General features: G+C 52.8%; 1 protein-coding gene across 1 annotated transcript in view; it reads right to left on the reverse strand.

The window, feature by feature from the left end:
* Window positions 1-5,735: 5,735 nt before the first annotated feature.
* The window catches only part of SEC14L5 (SEC14 like lipid binding 5), a 57,833-nt gene continuing 40,132 nt past the window's right edge, over window positions 5,736-23,436 (reverse strand). The window contains exons 11-16 of the mRNA XM_030797957.1: window positions 21,494-21,665; window positions 18,811-18,945; window positions 17,369-17,503; window positions 16,210-16,437; window positions 13,608-13,786; window positions 5,736-10,006 (exon numbers count right to left, since the gene is read on the reverse strand). Of these exons, the coding sequence (XP_030653817.1) occupies window positions 9,895-10,006; window positions 13,608-13,786; window positions 16,210-16,437; window positions 17,369-17,503; window positions 18,811-18,945; window positions 21,494-21,665 (961 nt within the window). The 3' untranslated portion in view covers window positions 5,736-9,894. The remainder of the gene's footprint in view (window positions 10,007-13,607; window positions 13,787-16,209; window positions 16,438-17,368; window positions 17,504-18,810; window positions 18,946-21,493; window positions 21,666-23,436) is intronic.

Consider the following 23,436-nt stretch of genomic DNA (forward strand, 5'->3'; position numbering starts at 1 on the left):
TCATGGACTTAGGTCACTGCTAGGGCTTAGCAGGTGTGGCTTATCCTGAAACAGAAGTCACAACGGCGTCCTGGAGCCAAGTCCTGTTCCCTGCTTGTTTAATCCAGTGCTTTTCAAACTTTAATGTGCCACAGGTCACGAGGAGATTTTGTTAAAATGCAGATTTGGGCCTGGGGTGAGGCCAGCAATTCTGCATTTCCAACAAGCTCGCCGACGATGCTGATGCTTCAGGTCCCCAGACCACACTTCTTGTCTTTCTTAGAAACAGGGTCTCGCTCTGTTGCTCTGGCTGGAGTGCAATGGCACGATCTCAGCTCACTGCAACTTTGACCTCCTGGGCTCAAGTGATTCTCCCACCTCAGTCTCTCAAGTAGCTGGGACTATAGGCACATGCCACCATGCCCAGCTAATTTTTAAAATTTTTTTGCAGAGAAGGGGTCTCACTGTGTTGCCCAGGCTGGTCTCGAGCTCCTGGCCTCAAGTGAACCTCCTGCCTTGGCCTCCCAAAGTGCTGAGATTACAGGTTCGAGCCACTGCGCCTGGCCCCTGACCATACTTGAATGACCAGGGCTTAGTTTTTCCTCACAGTATTTTTATAGAGTTTAAATTAGTTACCCATGTTTAAAAGTCGAGATTTTAAAATAAATAAGGGCGGCAGTGCAGTGGCTCACACTTGTAATCCCAGCACTTTGGGAGGCTGAGGTGGGCGGATCACCTGAGGTCAGGAGTTCGAGACCAGCCTGGCCAACATGGCAAAACCCCATCTCTACTAAAAATATAAAACAGCTGTGGTGGTGGGAGCCTGTAATCCCAGTTACTCGGGAGGCTGAGGGAGGAGAATCGCTTGAACCCAGGAGGTGGAGGTTGCAGTGAGCCGAGATCGCACCACTGCACTCCAGCCTGGGCAGCAGAGCAAGACTCCATCTCAAAAAAAACGTCCAGGGATTGACAAAAATTCCAGATTGCTTGTTTCTCTTTAAAGATCTGGCAGCTCTGGTGGGTGCCTGCACAAGTCACCAGACCAGCCCAGATTCAGGGAGAAGGGAAAGGGGCTCTGCCTCTTTAAGAGGAGCTGCAAAGTCAGGCACCTTACAGTCATTCAGGTGTATTCCTAAGAGCAGTTCCCAAGCCTGGCTGCAGATCCTGGAATCTACAGGGATCACCCTCAGTCTGAGGCCATGGCCACGATGATGTCTGTGACGGCTATCCTGAAATGACCCTTGGCCTGAGAACCATGACCTCTGAGGGGACATCTGTGTCCTCTGTTGTGCTGGTGGCTAAGTTGGAAAAGTGACAGTACTGTGTAGTGGAATCCAGGCCCAGAGGCAGCAGTACCTGAAGAGGGCCTGTCACAGCACAGCTAGAGGTGTCCCAGGTCAGGTGACTCAAACATGCTGAGTGGTGTGAGTCCTGTGGCCCCTGGATTTTTTTTTCTTTTTTTTTTTTTTTGGAGACACTCTCACTGTGTTCCCCAGGCTGGAGTGCAATGGTGCAACCTCAGCTCACTGCAAGCTCTGCCTCCCGGGTTCAACCGTTTCTCATGCCTCAGCCTCCCAAGTAGCTGGGATTTCAGGCATGCACCACCATGCCCGGCTAATTTTTGTATTTTTAGTAGAGGCAGGGTTGCACTATGTTGGCCAGGCTGGTCTCGAACTCTTGGCCTAAAGTGATCCACCCGCCTGGGCCTCCCAAAGTGCTGGGATTACAGGTATGAGCTGCTGCACCCGGCCTGTAATTTCTTTTTAATTTGTCATCGTGTTATTGATTTTCTTTGCCTGCCCAACATCCAGTCTCTCTTCTAGCAACAGCCCTCTTAAGCTAGGATTCCCCAGACGCAGAAACTAAGACAAGGAGGCGAGAGCAAGTAGTTTATTGGGGAGGCGGCCCCAGGAAGCACTGGTAGAGGACAGGGAGAGAAGGCAGCCTGTGCAGGGTGTAGGAGTGAGCAGGTCTATACTGTAGGCAACGGGCTCAATCCTGCTGGGGGCCTCTGGGAGAGTTGGTAGAACAGGTCTCAGTTGTACCACGCAAGGGAGAGGAAGCTGGGATATTTATCAGCCAACACCCATTCATCATTGGTTGAGGGCCGCTCCTGGGGGTTGACTCCCTGTCAGTGCCAGTCTGCCCTACCCAGAGACCGAGTGTGCCCTGGCAACCACAGGGAGCTGTGGGAAAGTTGCAGCATCTTGCAACCTGAAGCCTTCCAGGGTAATGAGAGTGCCTGGGGAGGTGGCCACTTCTGCCACCTGCTCCATTTCCTATCTAAGGTCTGCCATCCAAAATCTAAATGCCTGAGCCCCAAAATGTGCCTACCCTGTAACAGTACAAGTGTCACATGTTTTGGGTTGCCGGAGACCCCAAAACCCAGGAGCCCTGGCTGTGAGCCTCTAGCATGTTGCTTTCAGGGTAGTACCCCTCCCCCATTCTCCATCCAGGTGGTTTGGGTGGCACTGTCTTCTCACCCCAAGTTGCAGGTGGGCCTGAGAGATTGGTCCAGAGTTAGGCACCTGCCCCGGGTCAGCCAGTCAGAGCCCATCGTGGAATTTCCGCTGCAGCTGGAAGAAGAAACTCTCTCTGCTGGGACTGTCTAACTTCCAAGGTTAGACACAAGGTGGGCCACAAGGAGGAGGAACGGAAACGAACTCTTCTCCAGTGTGGAGAAGACCTCATCGGAACCAAGAGATGGAGCGAGTGAGCCAGTGTGGAAAAGGACTAGACTGCGGGTGTGGGGGGAAGACATGATTTGAATGCCTGGATCCAGGTATACCTGAAGCCACGTCATTCTTGGACTTCCAAATTACATGAACCCATAAATTCCCACTTTTTGCTTGAGGCAATTTGTATTGGGTTTTGGAGTCTCTGGCAACCCAAAACGTGTGACACTTGTATTGTTACAGGACAGGCACATTTTGGGACTCAGGCATCTAGATTTTGGACTGCAGACCTTAGAGAGGACATGGAGCAGGAGGCAGAAGTGCCTGAGATTCCAGTACCTACCTATGGTGGTGGTGGCGACACAAATATGCAAGAGCTAAAGTCATCAAGCTGCAGGCGAGCTGGCTGGGGATTCATATGCTCCGATCCCAGCAGCCTAAGGGTCCCCTCCCCCACCTGCAGTAGTGACTCGAGACCCCCAGGCACAGGCACGGGGGGTCTTGGACTACACACTGAAGTCTCTGCAGCTCACCTGGGAACCGTGAGAGTTCCACGTGCTGGGCCGTCGCCATGGTGACACGTCTCAGCTTCTGGGGTGCTCTGCACAGAACTTGAGTATTCGGAAAGACCCCAGAAAGGTTCCCATCGTGGCGTCAATGGGTGGGCTTTCAAGGACTCCTTGGGGCCCCAAAACAAATGAAATTTGTGTGTCTGCCCTGAGTTTTCATGGGATTCTCCAAGGAATCTGTGCCCGGAAAAAAAAAATCCTGGCTCAGAGGTTTCAAATTGTGCTTGTTGCCAGCTTGGGCAACATGGCCCCCCCGCTCCAAAAAAAATACAAGAATTAGGCATGGTGGCGCACACCCGTGCTTCCAGCTACTTGGGGCTGAGGTGGGAGGGTCGCTTGAGCTCGGGAGGTTGAGGCTACAGTGAACCATGATCATGCCACCGCACTCCAGCCTGGGTGACAGAGTGAGACCCTGTCTCAAAAAAAAAATGTGATTTTTGGGGATCCGCATTCCTCCAAAATGTCTTGTTGGGGGCTGGGCACTAAGGGAGGCAAGAAAGTGAGAGGGAGAAGTTGGCAGCCACAGCCTCACGACATCCCTGAAGGCCCTGGGCTCCCTTCCTCCCAGGCCCTACCCCAGATCCCACTACAGCGGCTTGCGTCCAACCCGGCTCTGTAGAGGTCCCAGGGGTCTGCGCCCCAAGAACTGATCCCGGAGGCAGCCTCTGGGCCACAGGGAGCTCTGGACGTGTTTTGCTCGCTCTGGGTCCGGGCCCCACGAGGCCTCCAAGGGAAGTGCTGTGGCTGAGACACGCGTCAGCAGGGCCCCATAGCTCAGGCCTCATCCCAGCTCCCACCCACCCACCCTCCGGAGCTCCATGTTCCCCCACAGGGCCGTTCTTTCTCGACACCCGCCGCACCCACGAGTCAGCTGGCTGTTCCTTTGAAACCCGCCACCCACAGTTCCAGAGAAATCCACGGAAGAGTCACCGCCAATGAACACACGCAATTGCAAGCTGCCTCCTCTCCCCTCACGAGCCGTGCTGGGCAGGGCTGGGGAGCAAAAGCTGGGTGGACAGACGACCCTCGTGCCATCACACAAAACACCACACCTGCTCTGCTCTCACAAGTGACAACCCCAGCCACCAGCTCCAAAATGAGGAAGGCTTTTCAGAGTCCCAGGATCTGTGTGGCAGCCAGCTCCACTCCGTGCCCCAAGAGAGCTCACGGGAAGGACAGGCGGCACCCTGGACAGGGCTCATCACACCCTTCTGACGTCAGGACTGTGGCTGTCTTGGGATGCAGCTCTCCAGGACACCAGGTCTGGCACTTTGGTAAAACCCCGGGGGGAGGGCAGGGCAGCCCAGGAGAGATGGGCACCAGGGCCCTCACTTTCACCTGGGTACCTAGCCAGTAAAATTCCAGCAGTGCTGGGCGGGCCCCAGAGAGTTTCATAACTGTTTAATGCAGATATAACTGTGTATCTGGTTAGCTATTGTATGCATACATCATAAGTTGAGTAGCATGCCCCAAAATTCATGTCCATCTAGAACCTTAAAATGGGACCTTGCTTCGAAATAAGATCTTTGCAGGTGGAATTAGTTAAGGATCTCAAGGGGTTATACTGGACTTAGGATGGGCCCTAAATCCAATGACTGGCGTCCCTACAAGAAGAGGAGACACAGAGAGAGAGGAAGGCCATATGATGATGGAGGCAGAGACTGGAGTGATGCAACCACAAGCCATGAGGTGCCACTAGACGCTGGAAGAGGCAAGGAAGGGTCCTCCCCTACAGCCTTCAGAGGGAGCAGGGCCCTGCCTCCATGTTGATTCCGGACTTCCAGCCTCCAGAACATTCCTGTTTTTTTTTTCTTGTTTTTTTTGTTTTTTTTTTTTTGAGACAGAGTCTCACTGTCGCCCAGGCTGGATTGGAGTGCAGTGGCGCAACCTCAGCTCACTGCAAGCTCCGCCTCCCGGGTTCATGCCATTCTCCTGCCTCAGCCTCCAGAGTAGCTGGGACTACAGGCGCCTGCCACCACGCCCGGCTAATTGTTTGTATTTTTAGTAGAGACGGGGTTTCACCGTGTTAGCCAGGATGGTCTCGATCTCCTGACCTCGTGATCCACCCGCCTCGGCCTCCCAAAGTGCTGGGATTACAGGCGTCAGCCACTGCGCTTGACCTATTTCTGCTTTATATATAAAAACTGTGATCCTCCCTCACACGGCCCAATAACCAATCTTGAGAACCTTAACTAATTACATCTGCAAAAACCTTATTTCCAAATGAGGTCATATTCTAAGGTTCTAGGTGGACATGAATGTGGGGACATGCTATCCAATCCATTACATATGTATACAATATAAATGATACACAATTATACCTGCATTAAACAGATATGCAGCCCCTTGGGGGTGTTATCACCCCTGTTTCAAATGCTCTAAAGCAAGGGTGGCCAATCTTTTGGCTTCCCTGGGCCACACCGGAACAAGAAGAATTGTCTTGGGCCACATATAAAATACACTAATGATAGCTGATGAGCTGAAAAAACAAAGAAAACACACACAAAAAAACCTCAGTGTTTTAAGAAAGTTTACGAACTTGTGTTGGATCATATTCAAAGCAGTCCGGGGCCGCATGCAGCCTGCAGGCCACAGGCTGAACAAGCTCGCTCTAAAGTCTTTTAAACAACAGCTGGAAAATTCTTGAACGAGCCCAGGGGAAACCTCCAGGGTTTTAGGAAGCTGACGATGCAAGTTTATCCAAATGGAAAACATTTAATGCTGCTGGTTGGAGCAAATGATCAGGCAAACAAAAAAACCCATCGCGTTTCACTGGCTCAGAGACTTTGTTGAAAAGAATTATACTATTCTCATTGGACAATTAATTTTACAGCGCGGAGGGGGAATTCCAGAGAGTGCAGGGTAGAAAAAAACAATCTCAAACTCTCCATATTTCAACCTCGGTGAAAAAACATGTTCTAACTGCCAAGGGAAATACCACTCAGAATACACTCCTTCAGATGGGTGGATTTGCCCAGAAAATACAAGCAGATTCTTTCTTTTTTTGAGACAGGGTCTTGCTTTTTCACCCAGGATGAAATACAGGGGTGAGATCATGGCTCACTCCAGCCTTGACCTCCAAGCAATGCTTCTGCCTCAGCCTCCCGAGCAGCTAGAGTATAGGCGTGCACCACAACGCCTGGCTCATTTTTTAATTTTTTGTAGAGACAGGGTCTCACTATGTTGCCCAGGCTGGTCTTGAACTCCTGCACTCAAGCGATCTGCCGGCCTCAGCCTCCCAAAGTGCTGGGATTATAGGCATAAGCCACCACGCCCAGCCCACACAAGCAGTTTCTAAAAGAGAAAGACTGCACACCCAACTCAGAGGGCAATAATTCTTGACACCTACTTTTCTCTGGGTGCAATCATGAAAAACAGTGATAGGCGACCTCAGGAAGAAAATGAGTCTTTGGATGAGAAGCATTAAGTAATCAGAATGACCACTGACATTAATGGAGCGCCTTCTGTGTTCTGGGAGCTGTGCTGAAAGCTTTACACCTACTCCCTCATTTTGTCCCACTACAACCCATTGAGGTAGGCACTGCTATCCTCACTTTACAGATGAGGAAACTGAGGCACAGAGAGGTTAAGTTACCTGGTCAAGGTTACACAGCTAGTGAAAGGAAGGCTGGGGTTTGAGTCCTGGTCTAAATTCAAGGCCCAGGTGCCCAAACACCAACAGTCATGCTGCTTGTGGGTTGCTTCTGTCCTGGTCACAATGGATTAATGAGCTAATGATGCAAGAAGCCCAAGCCAAGGCACTTCCAGCCTTTGGCTTTGGGGAAATTCAAAAGCCAAAAGCTTGGCAATCTCTTCCTTGCGTTATTTTTAATTCCAGGCCTCCCAAAGGCAAGAATAATGACCTTGATGATGCTTCCACATGAGTCCCTGAGACTTCCACATGGGAAGAGAGCCGGCCGTAGCAGACGCCACCATGGATACCTGCTAGTTCTGTGGTCCAGCTTCTCTTGTCTCTTGGCCCTCCGCAGTCCTGCTGCTGCTTCTGCAGGGAATGTCAATCACAGGACCCTAGTTCCTTGCCAGTGTGGCCCACAGGAATGAGCATGTGACTCGAGCTGGGCCAATCAGAGCCTTCCATGAGATTTGAGATGGAAAAGCGTCTCTTAGAGTGTGAATCCTGAAGTTATAGGCTTGGGGCTGCTGGCAGCCATCTTTCCCGCCAGGTGGAAGAAAGAATGAGGTCAGCATGCAAAGAGATGCAGAGTCAAGAGGCCTGGGTGCAGTTGACAGGCCTGAGGACATTAAGCTCCTGGATCCAGCCATACCTGAAGCAGCACCCACCTTCAGCCATCCCCAATACAGGACCCAGGGAATTTGCTTTGTTGCTTAAGCCAGTTCGGGCTGGTTTTTCCCTAGGGAGAGAGCACTCTCAAGAGCAGACCTGAAAGGGCCTGCGGTTCCTCTCCCCCACTGTTAAGGGTGGACAGCTGATAGCAGACCCCCCTCCCCCCACCCGCCTCTGGAACAGGCAGCTCCAGCTTCCTCCAGTAAAAGGCTTCTGTGTCCTTCTCTGGGGCTAGACAATAAATGTATGAAGACTGCCAGGGCAGCTTATCCCAGCATACTTGTAGGATAACGCCTAGTTTTTAAGAGAAAAGCTAGAAATTCGCTTAAAGATAGTTGAAAATATTGCAAGTTGCTCTCAGCAATAAATGCCTGGTGATATGGGAGCAATTAGTTTTGAGAACGTCTCCTTTGAATCAGTCGGTGTCTTATGTACACATGTGCACACACACCTTGACGCAGCGTGCGATCTCTCTTGTTCAGATACCTGAGAAGCGGACAGAGAGCCAACAGGAAGGTGGGCAAGGCTCTCTCCCAGCAGGAAGAAGGATGTGTCTGAAAAGATGACCCTTTCTCTCTGTCCTGGGTTTGGGGTTGAGGCTGGCATAGATATGTTTCCCGGCCCTGCATTGCTGTGCCTGCATAAAGATGATTCTTGTGGCCACAAAACCACCCCTTGGCTCAGTTACTCCAGCAGAGACGAGCCCCAACTCTAAGCAAGGCCAGGAGACAAGGGTACCAGCCACTGCTGACAGAGCCATGTCAGCGAGGCTCCTGCCACGCAGGTCATGACGATGGGTAATGTGGGCTGGGCACAAGTCGATGGGGTAGGGACTGGCATGGCCCCATCCAGGGGCACAGAGGTGTTGTCTTCATGCAACAATAGTGACCCCATTCTGCTGGTGCTCCCAAATGTCTAAGGGAAGCCAGAAATCCTGATTTCATTGTGAAATGCCTCAATTTTTAAACCATCCTAAAGGCAAAAAACCAACACTAAAAGCAGGCCAGATCAGGCTTCAAGTTGGTGACCCCTGACTGGCTGCCTTCTGGGGAGTCCAGGAAAGGAAAGGAGAAATGTCCTCAGGCCCCAAGGAGACCCAAGACACTCCTGTGTAGTAACTAGGGAAAGTCGTGTCAATGTTAAACCTAGTTCCAGAGTCATATCTGCCCCAGGGCAGAGACAGCAGCCTCCACTCGCGGGGGGGAGTCGAGACTCCATGTTGAGACCCTGGATCTAGCCTTACCTGAAGCAAGCCCTCCTGGACTGGCCAGTTCTATGCACCCAAGAATGATCATGCTTTTGTGTTTAAGCACCTGGGCATAGGTCTCTGTGGCTTACAACGAAAAACAGTCATAATTAAACAGTTCCCTAGGAAAGAAAGGCATCTCCACTGGGGTATACAGACAGCCTCAGTCACCCCATCGCTGCCTGGAACTTAGCAGAAACCCAGGGCTCTCCCATCCTCTCCAATCACGGATGGTCAGGGTTAGGCCATGCTGGCCAAGTGCAGGGGACATGGATTTTCAGTTCAGGATATGCTGTTCCCCACAAAGAGCAGCGCCTGTAACTCACTTAACTACTCACCAAGCACATCTTGATACTGCATAACAGAACGTTATGCAATCAGATGCCAAGGTAAACACACTTCATTTCTGCCTCCCCAGCATCCCTCCCCCTTCTTCTTAGGGCAGTATTCCTCGAGGCACCCACTAGCGCTTTTCTGAGCAGGTGGTTGGTTCCAGAGATGTGCATGTGATCCAGGCTGGCCAATCACTGCACCTCACTGCAACCCTGGATCACAGTGATTGGTCCAGATTGGGCATGACCCTGCTGGCCAACCGGCATTCTCCAGTGTATCTGGCAACTGTGATTGGTTCAGGAATTGACCTGGGAACCGCCCCCCTTCCAGGCTAAGACTCAGCTCTGGGAAGAGGGTTGGAGCCTTTGGGAGGAAGAGGCTCCCTCATGCACGCGAGCTGCGGGGAGGAGAAGGGCACCTAATAGTGATGGTCCCCTGCATGGCGAAAGCAGAGCAAGAAGTGGACAGAGGGGAGATGGGCCTGGCTGACGTCGCTAAGCCTGGATGTCCCAAAGGTGTGGTATGGTAGACATCTTGGCCTTGGCTTGGTCTTCCTTACACGAAGCCGGAAGGAGATGGTTCTGTCCTTGCAACTTCAAGAGCCCTTACACCACACACAGGCCAGGCCTGGATCCTTGCCATCCGCTCCAGACACCCCAACTTGGGCAGCATCTAGGCCTGGGGCTCCAGCCCACATGGTCCCAAGCCCTGCAGTTACCTGGCTTCTCATTCTGGACATTTCTGGACACTGGAGGCGAGCGGGCGGCCCTGAAACACTGGGCCCGGCTATCTGGAGACCAAGGAGCTGCTATGAGACTGGCCGGAGGAGGAGGACGAGGTGGCGGCACTAAGCTGGGAGAAGCCGCTGGTGCAGGATTCCAGGCTGGACATGGAGCCCCTGGGGAGGAAGGGCGTGGCACATGTTACCCTCTCGCAGTGGCAAGGCCCTTGGGCTGACACAGCAGTGAAAAAGCTGTTGATGCTGCAAATCAGGCCCCAGGGTCCCAATGCAGAGAAAAAAGCAAGTGACGCCATGAAGAGAAAAGCGCTACCCAATTCCCCACACGCCCATCTCCCCAGACAGAGCCCAGCCTGCCACAGACCCATCAGGGACTCCTCTGGCCTGAGGCCCTTGCATGGCCCTAAGGCCGCCACAGCCCGGCGAGTCCCTGGCCCTGTCTCCAGACTCACTCCCTCCTGACTCTTTGCACTCAAACTCCATGGTCCTCCTCCTAGCTCTTGCAGTGGCCTTCGTGCGCGCTGAGCCTGAAGCAGAAGCCCATTCTCTCCTCCCCAAGCTGTCTGGTTAACTCCTACTCCAAACCTCAGGGCAGCGCCATCCTCGAGAACTTTCTTTTCTTGTATAGAGACGAGGCTCTCACTATGCTGCTCGGGCTAGTCTCAAAATCCTGGGATCAAGAGATCCTCGTGCCTCGGCCTCCGAAAGCACTTGGATTACAGGCTTGAGGCACCATGCCCAGCCTCCAAGAACTTTCTGCGATGAATGTGCACAGTCCAATACACCAACCACTGACCACACGGGCTGCTCATCACTTGAAATGTGGCCCATGCGACTGAGGCACTGAATTGTTGCTTTTGTTTCATTCTGCTTTCTAAGTTAAATTGCTGCAGGTAACTAGCAGCAACCGGATGGGACAGTGCAGCTTTAGGGCCTTGCTACTCAAAGCATGGTCTGGTAACTGGCAGCACCAGCAGTGCCCGGAGCTTGTTAGAGCTGCAGAACCTCACCAGGTGCCACGGCTCTTGCCTGTCATCCCAGCACTTTGAGAGGCTGAGACAGGGGGATCGCTTGAGGCCAGGAGTTTGAGACCAGCCTGGGCAAAACAGTGAGACCCTATCTCTACAAAAAATTTAAAAAGTGGCCGGGCACGGTGGCCCATGCCTGTAATCCCAGCACTTTGGGAGGCCGAAGTGGGCGGACTGCTTGAGGCCAGGAGTTTGAGACCAGCCTGGCTAACATGGCGAAACCCATCTCCACTAAAAATATAAAAATTAGCCGGGCGTGATGGTACACACCTGTAATTCCAGCTACTCAGGAGGCTGACACATGAGAATTGCTTGAATCCAGGAGGCGGAGGTTGCAGTGAGTAGAGATCATGCCACTGCACTCCAGCCTGGGTAACAGAGTGAAACCCTGTCTCAAAAAAAAAAAAAAAAAAAAAAAAAAAAAAAAAAGCCAGGCAAGGTAGCACATCCCTATAGTCCCACCTACTTGGGAAGCTGAGGTTGGAGGATTACTTGAGCCCAGAAGTTCAAGGCCATAGTAAGCTAGGATTGCACCACTGCACTCCAGCCTGGGTAACAGAGACTCTGTCTCCAAAAAGAAATAAATAAAAAGACCCCCTGGTGACTTGTGTGACCACCACACTACTTAGATCTCACTCCAATGTCATATCCCTTCCCCCACCCCCTCTCCCAACCCTAGGCCAGGCTCATCCTGTGCTCTGGCAAGGCTCGAGGTTACATCCCTGGGCACCTCCTGGCTGGGTGGCTGATATGGTTTGGCTCTATAGCCCACCCAAATCTCATCTCAAATTGTAATCCCCACGTGTTGAGGGAGGGACCTGGTGGAAGGTGATTGGATTATGGGGGCAGTTTCCCCCATGCTATTCTCGCGATAGTGAATGAGTTCTCATGAGGTCTGATGGTGTAAAAGTGTGTGGCTTCCTTTGCTCTCTCTCTCTCTCCTGACCCTTTGCCTTCCGCCATGATAGTAAGCTTCCTGAGGCTTCCCCAGTCACGCAGAACTGTGAGTCGATTGAACTTCCTTTCTTTATAAATTACCCAGTCTCAGGTAGCTTTTTTTTTTTCCTTTTTCTTTTCGAGACAGTCTCTCTCTGTCGCCAAGGCTGAAGGGCAGTGGCACGATCTCAGCTCACTGCAACCTCCACCTCCTGGGTTCAAGCCATTCTCCCGCCTCAGCCTCCCAGGTTCAAGGCATTCTCCTGCCTGAGCCTCCTGAGTAGCTGGGATTATAGGCATGTGCCACCATACCTGGCTAATTTTTGTATTTTTAGTAAAGACGGGGTTTCGCCATGTTGGCTAGGCTGGTCTCAAACTCTTGACCTCAGGCGATCCACCCGCCTCAGCTTCCCAAAGTGCTGGGATTACAGGCGTGAGCTACCACACCCGGCCTCAGGTAGTTCTTTCTCGCAGTGTAGAAACGGACTAACACAGTGGCCTTGGCCATGGCGTCCATCGCTGCCCATAGTTATACTTGGGTGTGAGCATTTGGTCTCTGCTTCATGATGACAGACCCTATCTGTGTGGTCCCCCCATGACCCAAGCCACCACCTGAGGGCGACCACGAAACAGCCTTTGAACGGATTCTCTCATGAGGCTACAAGAGGACAGGGCAGTAAGGTCCTCTCATGGTGACCACCCTTGACAGGTTGGTGTGCAGCGTCTGGCCCAGCCCACCCCTCTAGCCTCCACATGCCCGGCCTCAGAATCAGCCCTCCCAGAGACAACCCTCCAATGCCTGTGTCTATCCCTCTGTGTCCCCCTGGGCCTCAGCCTGTCGCCTCACACTGAGGACCGATGGCCGAAACACGCGGCTTCACAAAGAGTGAATTGCCAGCCCCCTGACAAACTGTGGGACCCGTCCTTGGATAAAGCCTCTGGCCCAGTGTTGTTCACTCTGGGCTGCCCATGCTCCTGGGACCCTTGGAGCTCCACCTGGAATTTGGGGTCGAGACTCAGCACCCTCCTTGAGCCTCAATTTTACCCCCACGGGAAAGAATTTAAAGCATTATTTTTAGATGAAAACTAATGCAGATCCATCATGAAGCAGGGTGCAAAATCAAAAGTGCTTTTACAAAATGCAAAACCTCGAAAAAATTGCCTGCTCCGCCTCCAGACCTTCTCCTTCATTTCTGCTGTGGCGTGCACACCCCATGCCCAGGTGACAGGCAGCTTCCCCCAGCCATCTCATCCTCATGACAAACCCACAAGACTGGGGATCCAGGGGTTCCCATTTAAGGGATGAAGCACCTGAGGCTCACAGAGGTAAAGTGATTTGCCCGAGGTCACACAGCAACCAGGAAGTGCTGGAGGTCTTAACCATTACACTTCCCTGTCTCTCTGAAAGCAACAACTTGGGGAGGGTTGTCTAGAAGGCACACTTCTAGAATATTCTAAAATATTCCCATGGAATTCTAGGAGTGAGGGGAGGCCCACATGGAAGGGTTTAACACTCCCCTTCTCCTCCCCTCCAACTGCTCCAAAAAGTTGAGCTTCTGCCCAAGGTTTCATTTGAAGTAAAAAGCCTGCTTTGGAAGTGGAGTTAGAGACGCAGAGCTGGGCCCTCCTCATACCCTAGTGCGGGGCTGCATCACCGGAGAACTCCCACCATGCCCATGCTGGGGCTCCAGCCCGGGAGAAGCTGACCCAGGTGGGAGACAAGAGGCCAGGCATCTGCATTGTCAATCAGCCCCACGGCCCTTCCTGCCCAGGCCCTCGCTCCTGAGCCCTCCTACCTGAAGTCCTCAGAGGCGAGCACCTCACAGTAGTAGAGAAGTTTGCACTTGGGGCCGGGGCTGTGCAGAGCCGTCAGGACATCGTCCACACCCGGGAGGCTGCAGGCCACGCTGCCAGGGGGGCTGTGCATTTGCCACTGGAGCAGGTAGACACCAGGCCACCGGGTCACATGGGAGCCCTGAAACACAGCAGCCCTGCCCTGAGGCCCTGGGCCCTCCAGAGGACGGGCCAAGGGGGCTGAGCCTTCACAGGCTTCTCATCACCAGGCCTGGAAATTGGGGCTCTTCTCCCTCTGTACCTTTCTCCAGTCCACCAGCAAATCCTCCTGTCAGCGCCTCTGGAAGCCACCCTTGCTATTACCCCCGTATCCCTGGCACCAGAGCCTCCCTCTTAATCTGCGGAGGAGCTGACGCCTGGGGGTGGGGGCGCAACTTCAGGACAACACAGGTGCTTAAACACCTGGATTTTGTGGGGCTTTTGCTCTGCTGAGCGGGATTTGCAAACCAAGGGGATTAGGAGAGGGATTTGGGCCGGGAGCTCACAGTGCTTAGAGAGAATTTGTGGAGGGGTCAGGGAGAGTGAGAAAGTGTTTTTACAAAAACAGCCACTTTGGGTTGCTCTGGGTGGAGAAGTTCAGTGGGACCCAGGGGTGGCCGTGAGGGACATGCCGGACGGCCCTCCACCCTCCCCCAACGGGAACCTCAGTGAGATCGGCAGTGACTGCCAGTGCTCATGGAGCTGGTGCTGCGTGTGTGCATGTGTCATCTGGGGAGTCAGAGTGACGTTCCACCTGCACCGCCAGCCTCCTGGAGAATGTGGGGGTCAACAGGGGCAGCTCATATTCCGGTTACACGTCCAAGTTCTGTTCCAAGACTACAGTTTCTTTCTTTTTTTTTTTTTCTGAGACAAAGTTTCACTCTGTCACCCAAGCTAGAGTGTAATGGCACGATCTCAGCTCACTGCAACCTTCGCCTCCCGGGTTCAAGCGATTCTCCTGCCTTAGCCTCCCGAGTAGCTGGGATTACAGGCACATACCACCACACCTGGCTAATTCTTTTTTTTTTTTTTTTTTTGTATTTTTAGTAGAGACGGGGTTTCACCATGTTGGCCAGGCTGGTCTCGAACTCCTGACTTCAGATGATTCACCTGCCTCGGCCTCCCAGAGTGCTGGGATTACAGGTGTGAGCCACCACGCCCGGCCCAAGACATACAGTTTCTTTTGCATCAGTTCTGAAACCGCAGTGTGCATCAGAAATCTGACTACCGACCTCAGGACCTTAGCACCTCCCCTTCTATCCAAACTAACTTCCAACCCCTCCCCAGCACTCAAGCTACCCTCATGTCCACCTGCCTTCTCCCTGCAGCTTCAATTTTGTCCTTTCTGTTCCTTCCACCTGGAACATCATTCCCTCTCACCCCCTCCCAGACCCAGCCACAACTCAAAGGTCTTCGTCCATACTGAAGCCACTTGAATGCATGCAGGCAACCTGAACTTCAAATTCCAATATGCTCATCCTTCCCCCTGCATGAGTTAATGCAGTGGGTTGAACAGTGTACCCCCAAAATTCACGTCGAGCCAGAACCTCAGAACATGACCTTATTTGGAAATAGGGTCTTTGTGGTTAAGGATTTAGGGTGAGGCCAGCCATGGTGGCTCACGCCTCTAATCCCAGCACTTTGGGAGGCTGAAGCAGGAGGATCACTTGAGCTCAGGCATTCAAGACCATCCTGGACAACATAGCAAGACCCTGTCTCTACAAAAAATACAAAAATAAGCTGGGCATGCCTGTAGTTCCAGCTGCTCAGGAGGCTGACATGGGAGGATGGCTTGAGCCTAGGAGGTAGAGGCTGTAGTGAGCTGTGATCACACCACTACACTCCCAGTCCCGCAACAGTTTCCTGATCATGGATAGAGTGAGACCCTGTCTCAAAAAAAATAGGATTTAAGGTGGGACCTAAATGCGATGGCGAGTGTCCTTACAGGAGAGAGGGGAGGGAGACCTGAGACTCAGAATACAGACAGACAGAAAAGAAACCCCTTTAAGGACAGAGGCAGAGATTGGGGTGATGCATCTACCCACCAATGACACCCAGGATTGCCAGGAGCTACCTAAGGCTAGGACAGAGGCATAGAATGAACCCCTCCCTACAGCCTTCAGAGGGAGCGTGGCCCGCCAACACCTTGGTTTGGGACTCGTGACCTCCGAACTGTGAGAAAATAAATTTTTGTTGTTTTAGGCCATATAGTTTGTGGTAACTCATTACTGCAGCCCCAAGAAACAAATACAGTTAGATCCTGTTAGAAGTCCCGTTTCTCAGATGGGGAAACTTGAGATTCAGACCCTGTGCTCCTCCCCAGGACACCAGCCACCTCTCAGCAGAGCACCCCGTGCTTTCTCGATTTTGCACCGGCTGCCGTTGGGCAGGTGAGCACTTCATTACATGAGACCGTGTGCATCTTTCCTCTGCCCTGTCCGGCAGGCTCCCTGAGGCTGGGGACCAGCAGCCCAGTTTGTCCTCCGCTGTATCCCCAGAAGCCTGGCACGCAGTGGACACTCAGTGCTGCCTGGTGAGTGAATGAGTGGTCCAGAAAATGCAAACCTGGATGCTCTCCCCCTCCCGGCAGACAAGGGGAGCCTCCACACGGCTGTAATCCCTGCCCGGGACCCATCCTTTGTCGATCAGCTGCCCGCTGGCCCTGGTCCCTGGCTCCCGGGCGCCCAGCCTGGGCACCTGCTTGGTGTGGTACAGGCTGAACACCACGTCCCCTCGCAGGATGTCGAAGTCCCAGGTGATGACCGACTCCCCTTCCAGGATCTCCACAGCCACCTGCGTGGAGACAGGCGAGGTCTGAGAGTCACAGCCGAGACAGTAGAGCTGGGGTTGGGAAGACCGTGGCAGGAGGGGCTGTGGGTGCCCCCTGGGGTCTCCTTTCCCAGGCCACATGCTCATTCTTTATGGGAGTGCCCTCCTCTCCTCAGTTTTCTCCTGAGACCTCGCCGCAACAGATCACTGGCATAAGAATCCTTATCTCGGCCAGGCTTGGTGGCTCATGCCTATAATCCCAACACTTCGGGAGGCCAAGGTGGGTGGATCACTTGAGGTCAGGAGTTCGAGACCGGTCTGGCCAACATGGTGAAACCCCATCTCTACTAAAAATACAAAAAAAAAAAAAAAAAATAGCCAGGCATGCTGGCTGGCTCCTGTAATCCCAGCTACTCGGGAGGCTGAGGCGGAAGAATCACTTGAACCTGGGAGGCAGAAGTTGCAGTGAGCCAACATTGCGCCACTGCACTCCAGCCTTGGTGACAGAGGGAGACTCGGTCTCAAAAAAAAAAAAAAAAGAGAGAGAGAGGCCAGGCGCCGTGGCTCGCACCTATAATCCCAGCACTTTAGGAGGCCTAGGCGGGCTGATCACCTGAGGTCAGGATTTCAAGACCAGCCTGACCAACATGAGGAACACCCGTCTCTACTAAAAATACAAAAATTAGCTGGACGCAGTGGCATATGCCTATAATCCCAGCTACTCGGGAGGCTGAGGCATGAGAACTGCTTGAACCCAGGAAGTGGAGGTTGCAGTGAGCCGAGATTGCGCCACTCCAGCCTGGGCAACAGAGCGAGACTCCGTCTAAAAAAAAAAAAAAAAAAAAAAAAAGAAAGAAAAAAAAGAATCCTCATCTCAAGTTGTCTTTTGGGGTCACCTGACCTAAGATGACAGACACTCCAGCCCAGTGGGCCCTCCCCGGCCAGGCCCTGGCACCTCGTGGGGGGCTCCGCGGAGCACGGTGGCTGAATGATAAGTCTCACTCCACTGCCACAGCTGGTCCGTGCGCTCCTGCTCTTCTTCCGTCATATACAGGGACTTGGGGACCAGCCCTCCTTCGGGGACATTACACTGCAGGTCAGAGATAAAGGGTTGCAGGTCAGAGCCAGTTGAGGCCTGGCTGGCCTGACCCACAGGAGGGTGCTGTGTGACCCCCAAAGCTGTTCATAATGGCAACCCCTTACTAAGTGGGCTGTGGGCTTCCATGACCCCATTTAATCCCCAGGTCCACCAGTGCATAGAGACTATTATTCTTCCCGTTTCACAGAGGAAGGAATGGAGGCTCAGGCAAGTCAGGCCACTCGCCCACCCTCACACAGCAGAAAGTGAGTGAGCCAGGGCACAAACCCACGTTCGTCACAGCCCCATGCTCATGTCCCTTTACCCCGGTGCTGACTGACAGCCAGGCTGGGGGCCTCTCCACACCGCACCCCATAGCAGCTGCCTCTCCCCGTCAGAAGCGGGGGTGGAACAGTCACTGCACCGTGCTCATCGACAGATTTCCCCAAACCAAAGGCACCCTGCATGGCCAGGCCTTGGCAGACCCCCCTGCCACCACCAAACAATGATTCCCCCCACCCCGTTTCACTTGTAGAGACACTGAGATTAGCAGGCAAGGCCACTGTTCAGTGTCCTTCCATAAGCCACTCTCAGATCTGCAGAACCGTTTGCTAAAAATAAGCCGCGGGTGCCACATATCACAAATGGAGAGAACAGGCAAGCCTGGAAAAATTCCTAGAAAAAGACTTTTTTAAAATCCAGAAATGATGCAAGCTCACTGTTTGGTATTTCTGTTAGAAACGAAGAGGGCCCGGGCCACTGGGGGCCATATGAGATGACAGAGTTGTGACCTAGGATCACCCCAGCCTGTCATTTCACCCCCAGGGGAGGCAAGAAAAGGGGCCTGGACACTGCATCCCTTGAAGGGGGGTCCTGATCGTCTCAGGCTATGTGGCTGTGGGTTGAAGGCTAGTCCCAGCTCCAGGGTCCAGAGCTGCAGAGACATTCGAGTCACCTCCCCTGCAGTGAGTGAGCAGATAACTCACTGCTGCTTGGCAATGTCTTTGATGGGAATACAGAACGGGTAAGGCTTTGACTGGCCTAGTCTTTAGGCTTCCAGAAACTTCTATCTCACTATGTTTGAAGGACCCAGAGTAAGGCCCAACCTCAGAACAGCATCACCTCTCTTTGAAGCAGCTTCTAAAGCAAGCCCTGTGGCTGCTGAGAGCCAGCAAGACCCTCCCCAGGCAGCGTGCACATGCCATACCCAGCCCCACTCCACCTCCTAGCCCCACTCCAGGAATCCCAGCCTCCCAGCCTCCCAGCCAGGCGTGCCCCCTCCTCGAGCCCAGGTCTGGCTGCGAACATGGAAGCCTCACCACGCTCTCTCCCCCAAGGAAGTCAGGGATCACTTCTCTATCCAGATAGTCCACAAGGCCTCCGGGTCCCTGGTAGTTGCTGCCACTGTAGATGAGGAACTTCCGCCTGGTGTTCTCGTTGATGAAGGGGCTGATCTGAAACCAGGACATAAGGCAAGATGGATATATATATATATGTATATATATATATATATACATATATATATATATTTTTTTTTTTTTTTGAGACGGAGTCTTACTCAGTCGCCCAGGCTGGAGTGCAGTGGCACGATCTCGGCTCACTACAAGCTCCACCTCCTGGGTTCACGCCATTCTCCTGCCTCAGCCTCCTGAGTAGGTGGGACTACAGCCACATACCACCATGCCCGGCGAATTTTTTTTTTTGTATTTTTAGTAGAGACGGGGTTTCACCATGTCAGCCAGGATGGTCTCGATCTCCTGACCTCGTGATCCATCTGCCTCGGCCTCCTAAAGGACTGGGATTACAGGCGTGAGCCACTGCACCTGGCCATGGATGTATTTTTTTATTGAGATATACTTTATACAACATAGAATTAATCATTGTAAAGGGCACAGTTCAGTGGCTTTCAGTGCACTCACTACGTTGTGCAGCCAGCACCTCTACGTAGATACGTTCATCACCCCAGAAGGAAATCCCATTCCCACGCCATCGTCACTTCCCATCTCCCCTCCCCCAACCCAGGGCAACCACCCATCTACACTGTCTCTCTGTGGATTTGCCTATTCTGCGCGTTTCTTTTTTGTTTTTGTTTTTGTTTTGGAGACAGAGTCTTGCTCTGTGGCCCAGGCTTGAGTGCAATGGTGCGATCTTGGCTCACTGCAAGCTCCGCCTCCCAGGTTCAAGCGATGCTCCTGCCTCAGCCTCCCGAGTAGCTGGGATTGCAGGTTCCCACCACCATGCCCGGTTGATTTTTGTATTTTAATTTTGTACTTTTGTATTTTCACCAGGTTGCCCAGGCTGGTCCCGAACTCCTGACTTCAGGTGATCCGCCCACCTCGGCCTCCCAAAGTACTGGGATTACAGGCGTAAGCCACCGTGCCCAGCCCTATTCTGCACATTTCATATGAAGGAGATCACACAGTACATGGCCTTCCGTGTCTGGCCCCTTTCACTGAGCATCGGGTTTTCAAGGTCCCTCCGTGTTGGAGCATAGATCAGTGCTTCCTTCCTTCTTATGGACGAATGCTATTCCATTACATGGATGGAACAGTATTCCACAGTTTGTTTATTCCAGATGGAATCCATTTTAACACTGAGCTCTCAGCCACATGTTGATAAAGAAAGAAGGAAGTGGGAGAGAGAGAAGGAAGGAAGGAGCCCTCGGCATGTCAGGAAACAGGCCAATTCTACAGGGAATGCCACAAGCAAGAGATGGATGAGGAACCTGCAATCCCCCCATGCAGGGCCCTCTCCTGTCCCCAGCCCCACTGCGCTCTGTGCTGTGCAGGGCCCTCTCCTGTCCCCAGCCCCACTGCGCTCTGTGCTGTGCTGGGCCCTCTCCTGTCCCCAGCCTCACTGCGCTCTGTGCTGTGCTGGGCCCTCTCCTGTCCCCAGCCCCACTGCGCTCTGTGCTATGCTGGGCCCCAGGAGGCTGAGGCTGACCCCCCAGTAGCTCCCTGCCCCCACCCCTGTCCCAGCTTTCCCCAGGATTCTGCAAGGACATTCCCTCCTCTTGGGGGTGGGCAGGCTTACTGCAGTCACTGGTGCTTGGAGTCTCTCCTTCCCCTGCCCACACATGTGCAAGGAGCCCCTTCAGGACACCCCTCATTTGAACCATCTGGGTGAGGTCCACTTCCAGCCAGGACCCCGGCCGATGCGCTCGCGCTCCCAAAACCACCCCAAGCAGCAGGTGGACTTAATCTTCCCTGAGATTAGGACAATTCGGGATAAAAAGCTTCAGAAGCAGCTCCTGCCCCCTAGCCTCACCTGAACAAAGCCTTGAAGCACCCACAAAAGCTAGAGGACTTCCTGGCCCCTAAGTCTGTCCCCCACCCTCTCCTGCTACTGAACCCTGTATGGGTCCCTACTGCCCCAGGACAAGGTCCCATCTTCACCACGGGCCCCTGTACATCTTCCAGCCTCCTCAGATGCCATCGTCCCTTTTGCTCTTTTTTGCTCAGCCACCCTGGACTGTTTCTTCAATTCCTCCAAAGCATCAAGCTGGGTCCAGCCTCCAGGCTTTTGCCCACACTGTGCAGTGGCTGGACGCACCCTTGTTTCAGAGGAGTGTGTGTGGGTGGGTGTATGTGTGCACACTGGTGCATGCACGCATGTATCCACCGGGTTACAATATAGAGTGTATCTCAGGTCAGGCTCAGTGGCTCACACCTATAACACGAACACTTTGAGAAGCCAAGGCAAGAGGACTGCTTGAGCCCAGGAATTTGAGACCCACGATAATGGGCATGGGGGTTCTTTTTGGGGCAACAGAAATGTTCTGGGATTGGCTAGTGGTGACAATTGCTTAACTCAGTGAATACACAAAAGACCACTGGAGTCTATGCTTTAAAAGTGTGAGCTTTATGCTATGTGAGTTTCATCTCCAAAAAGTTATTAAATGAAATGAAACAGGAAAAGAGAGCAGAGCTCCTTGCAGACGGAATCCCTCCCATCCCCCCCCCCACCCGCGGGGAGAGGCCTGGCTCAGGCTCCAGCTCTTACCAGCGTCCAGAGCACGGGGAAGACTCGGGGCGCTCGCACGATGAGCAGCCGACCTAGCGTCTCTGGGTAATTGTCCTCAACCACCTCAATCATCCGCAGCAGGGCCTTCACCCCTGGCCGCCACAGGTGCCGCATGTTGAGTCCCTCCAGGTCTAGCAGGCAGGTCCAGGAGCTGTGGCAGAAATGGCCCCAGCTCCACCTGGCTCTGCTGCCTCCCAAGGCCACCGACACCCTCCCCACAGGGGATGAACAGGGAGGCTCCGAGAAGCAAGGCTGGGAGCAGAGGGGGGCTCCGGCCACAGTAGGGAGCCCATGTGATGAAGAGGATCAGAATGTGGACTTCAGGGCTGAGCGTCCAAATTCAAGTCTCGCCTCCACCCCTGAGAGCCTTAGGTCAGCGGCACAGACCCACTGGGCAAAGGTAGTAACAGTCCCCATCTAAAGCAACTGCTGTTAGGATCAAGTGAGATGGTATATACAAAGCTCTCTGCAAGGACGGGCACACCGCATGCCCTCAATTAAAGCTGGTAATCACAAGTGGCCATTTAAGCCTAGCATTCCATTATTGCAACGCTAAGCGTGTGGGAGTTATTTCTATCCTACTGCTCAAGGTCGTCGCCAAGGTCTGACTGCAAAAATTCAAAAAATTGCAACCTCAGGCATAAATGAGTTAATTGTTGAAAAGATGCTAACTACTAAATAGAGCAGAGGTGCTGACAGCATGCCCTCCACAGTCAGATGGCCAAGGTTCAAATCCCAGTTCTGCCACTTGCTGGGTGAGCTTGGTCAAGTCCTGAACCTCTCTGTGCCTCCATTTCATTAGTATTCGTTCATTAGGAAAATAGCTGTTTGACTGCAGTGGCTGGTGCCTGGGAGCCTCCCCCTCCCAGATTTGTTCCCTTAAACCTGCACACACCTCTCCAAACCATCCCTTCATGACATCCCCTCATTTGAGCCATCTGGGATGAATTATGCTTTCAGCCAGGACACTAATGGATTGATTCCCACTCCCACCCCAACATATGTGTCCTTAGAAAATAGACCAGCCTGGCCAATATGGTGAAACCCCATCTCTACTAAAAATACCAAAATTAGCCAGGCGTGGTGGCAGGTGCCTGTAATCCCAGCTACTTGGGAGGCTGAGGCACGAGAATCACTTGAACCCAGGAGGTGGAGGTTGGAGTAAGCCAAGATTGCACCACTGCACTCCAGCCTGGGTGACAAAATGAGACTCTGTCAAATAAAAAAAAAAAAATCTCCAAACAGCAAAGGAACTTTAATTTTCACAAAGATCTGGATATGTGGGGCTGAAAAGCTGAAACAGCAGGTCCTGCCTGCCCATGTCTCACAGGGCTGTTTAGGAGGAGGAACTGAATCAAGGTGCTTAGAAGGGCACCTGCTACATAGCAAGTGCAAGATCTGTGTTTGCATTATTTTTAAACCGTTATTATTTTTGAGAATCCGTTTTTAAAAGCCACTTTACAGGCCGGGAGCAGAGGCTGACGCCTGTAATCCCAACACTTTGGAAGGCCAAGGTGGGAGGATCACTTCAGCCCAGGAGTTTGAGACCAGCCTGAGCAACAGGGTGAGACCTCATCTCTACAAAAAAAAAAAAATACAAAAATTAGCTGGGCATGGTGGTGCACACCTATAGTCCCAACTACTTGGGAGGCCGAGGTGGGAGGATTGCTTGAGCCCAGGAGGTCAAGGCTGCAGTGAGCTGTGATTGCACCACTGCACTCCAGCTTGGGTGACAGAGTGAGAGCATGTCTCAAAAAAAAAAAAAAAAAAAAGCCACTTTACAGAAGAGGAAGCTGCTGCTCAGAAAGGTTTGCTGCCTTTGGGGGCGATGCCACCGTAAGTACTGGCTCCAGGAAACAGCTCAGGAACAGAAATGCGGGGGAGTCAGAGGACAGTGGGTTCCTGCAGAGGACAGTGGGTTC

Source organism: Nomascus leucogenys, chromosome 18, assembly GCF_006542625.1.
Source record: "Nomascus leucogenys isolate Asia chromosome 18, Asia_NLE_v1, whole genome shotgun sequence".
Taxonomy (NCBI): domain Eukaryota; kingdom Metazoa; phylum Chordata; class Mammalia; order Primates; family Hylobatidae; genus Nomascus; species Nomascus leucogenys.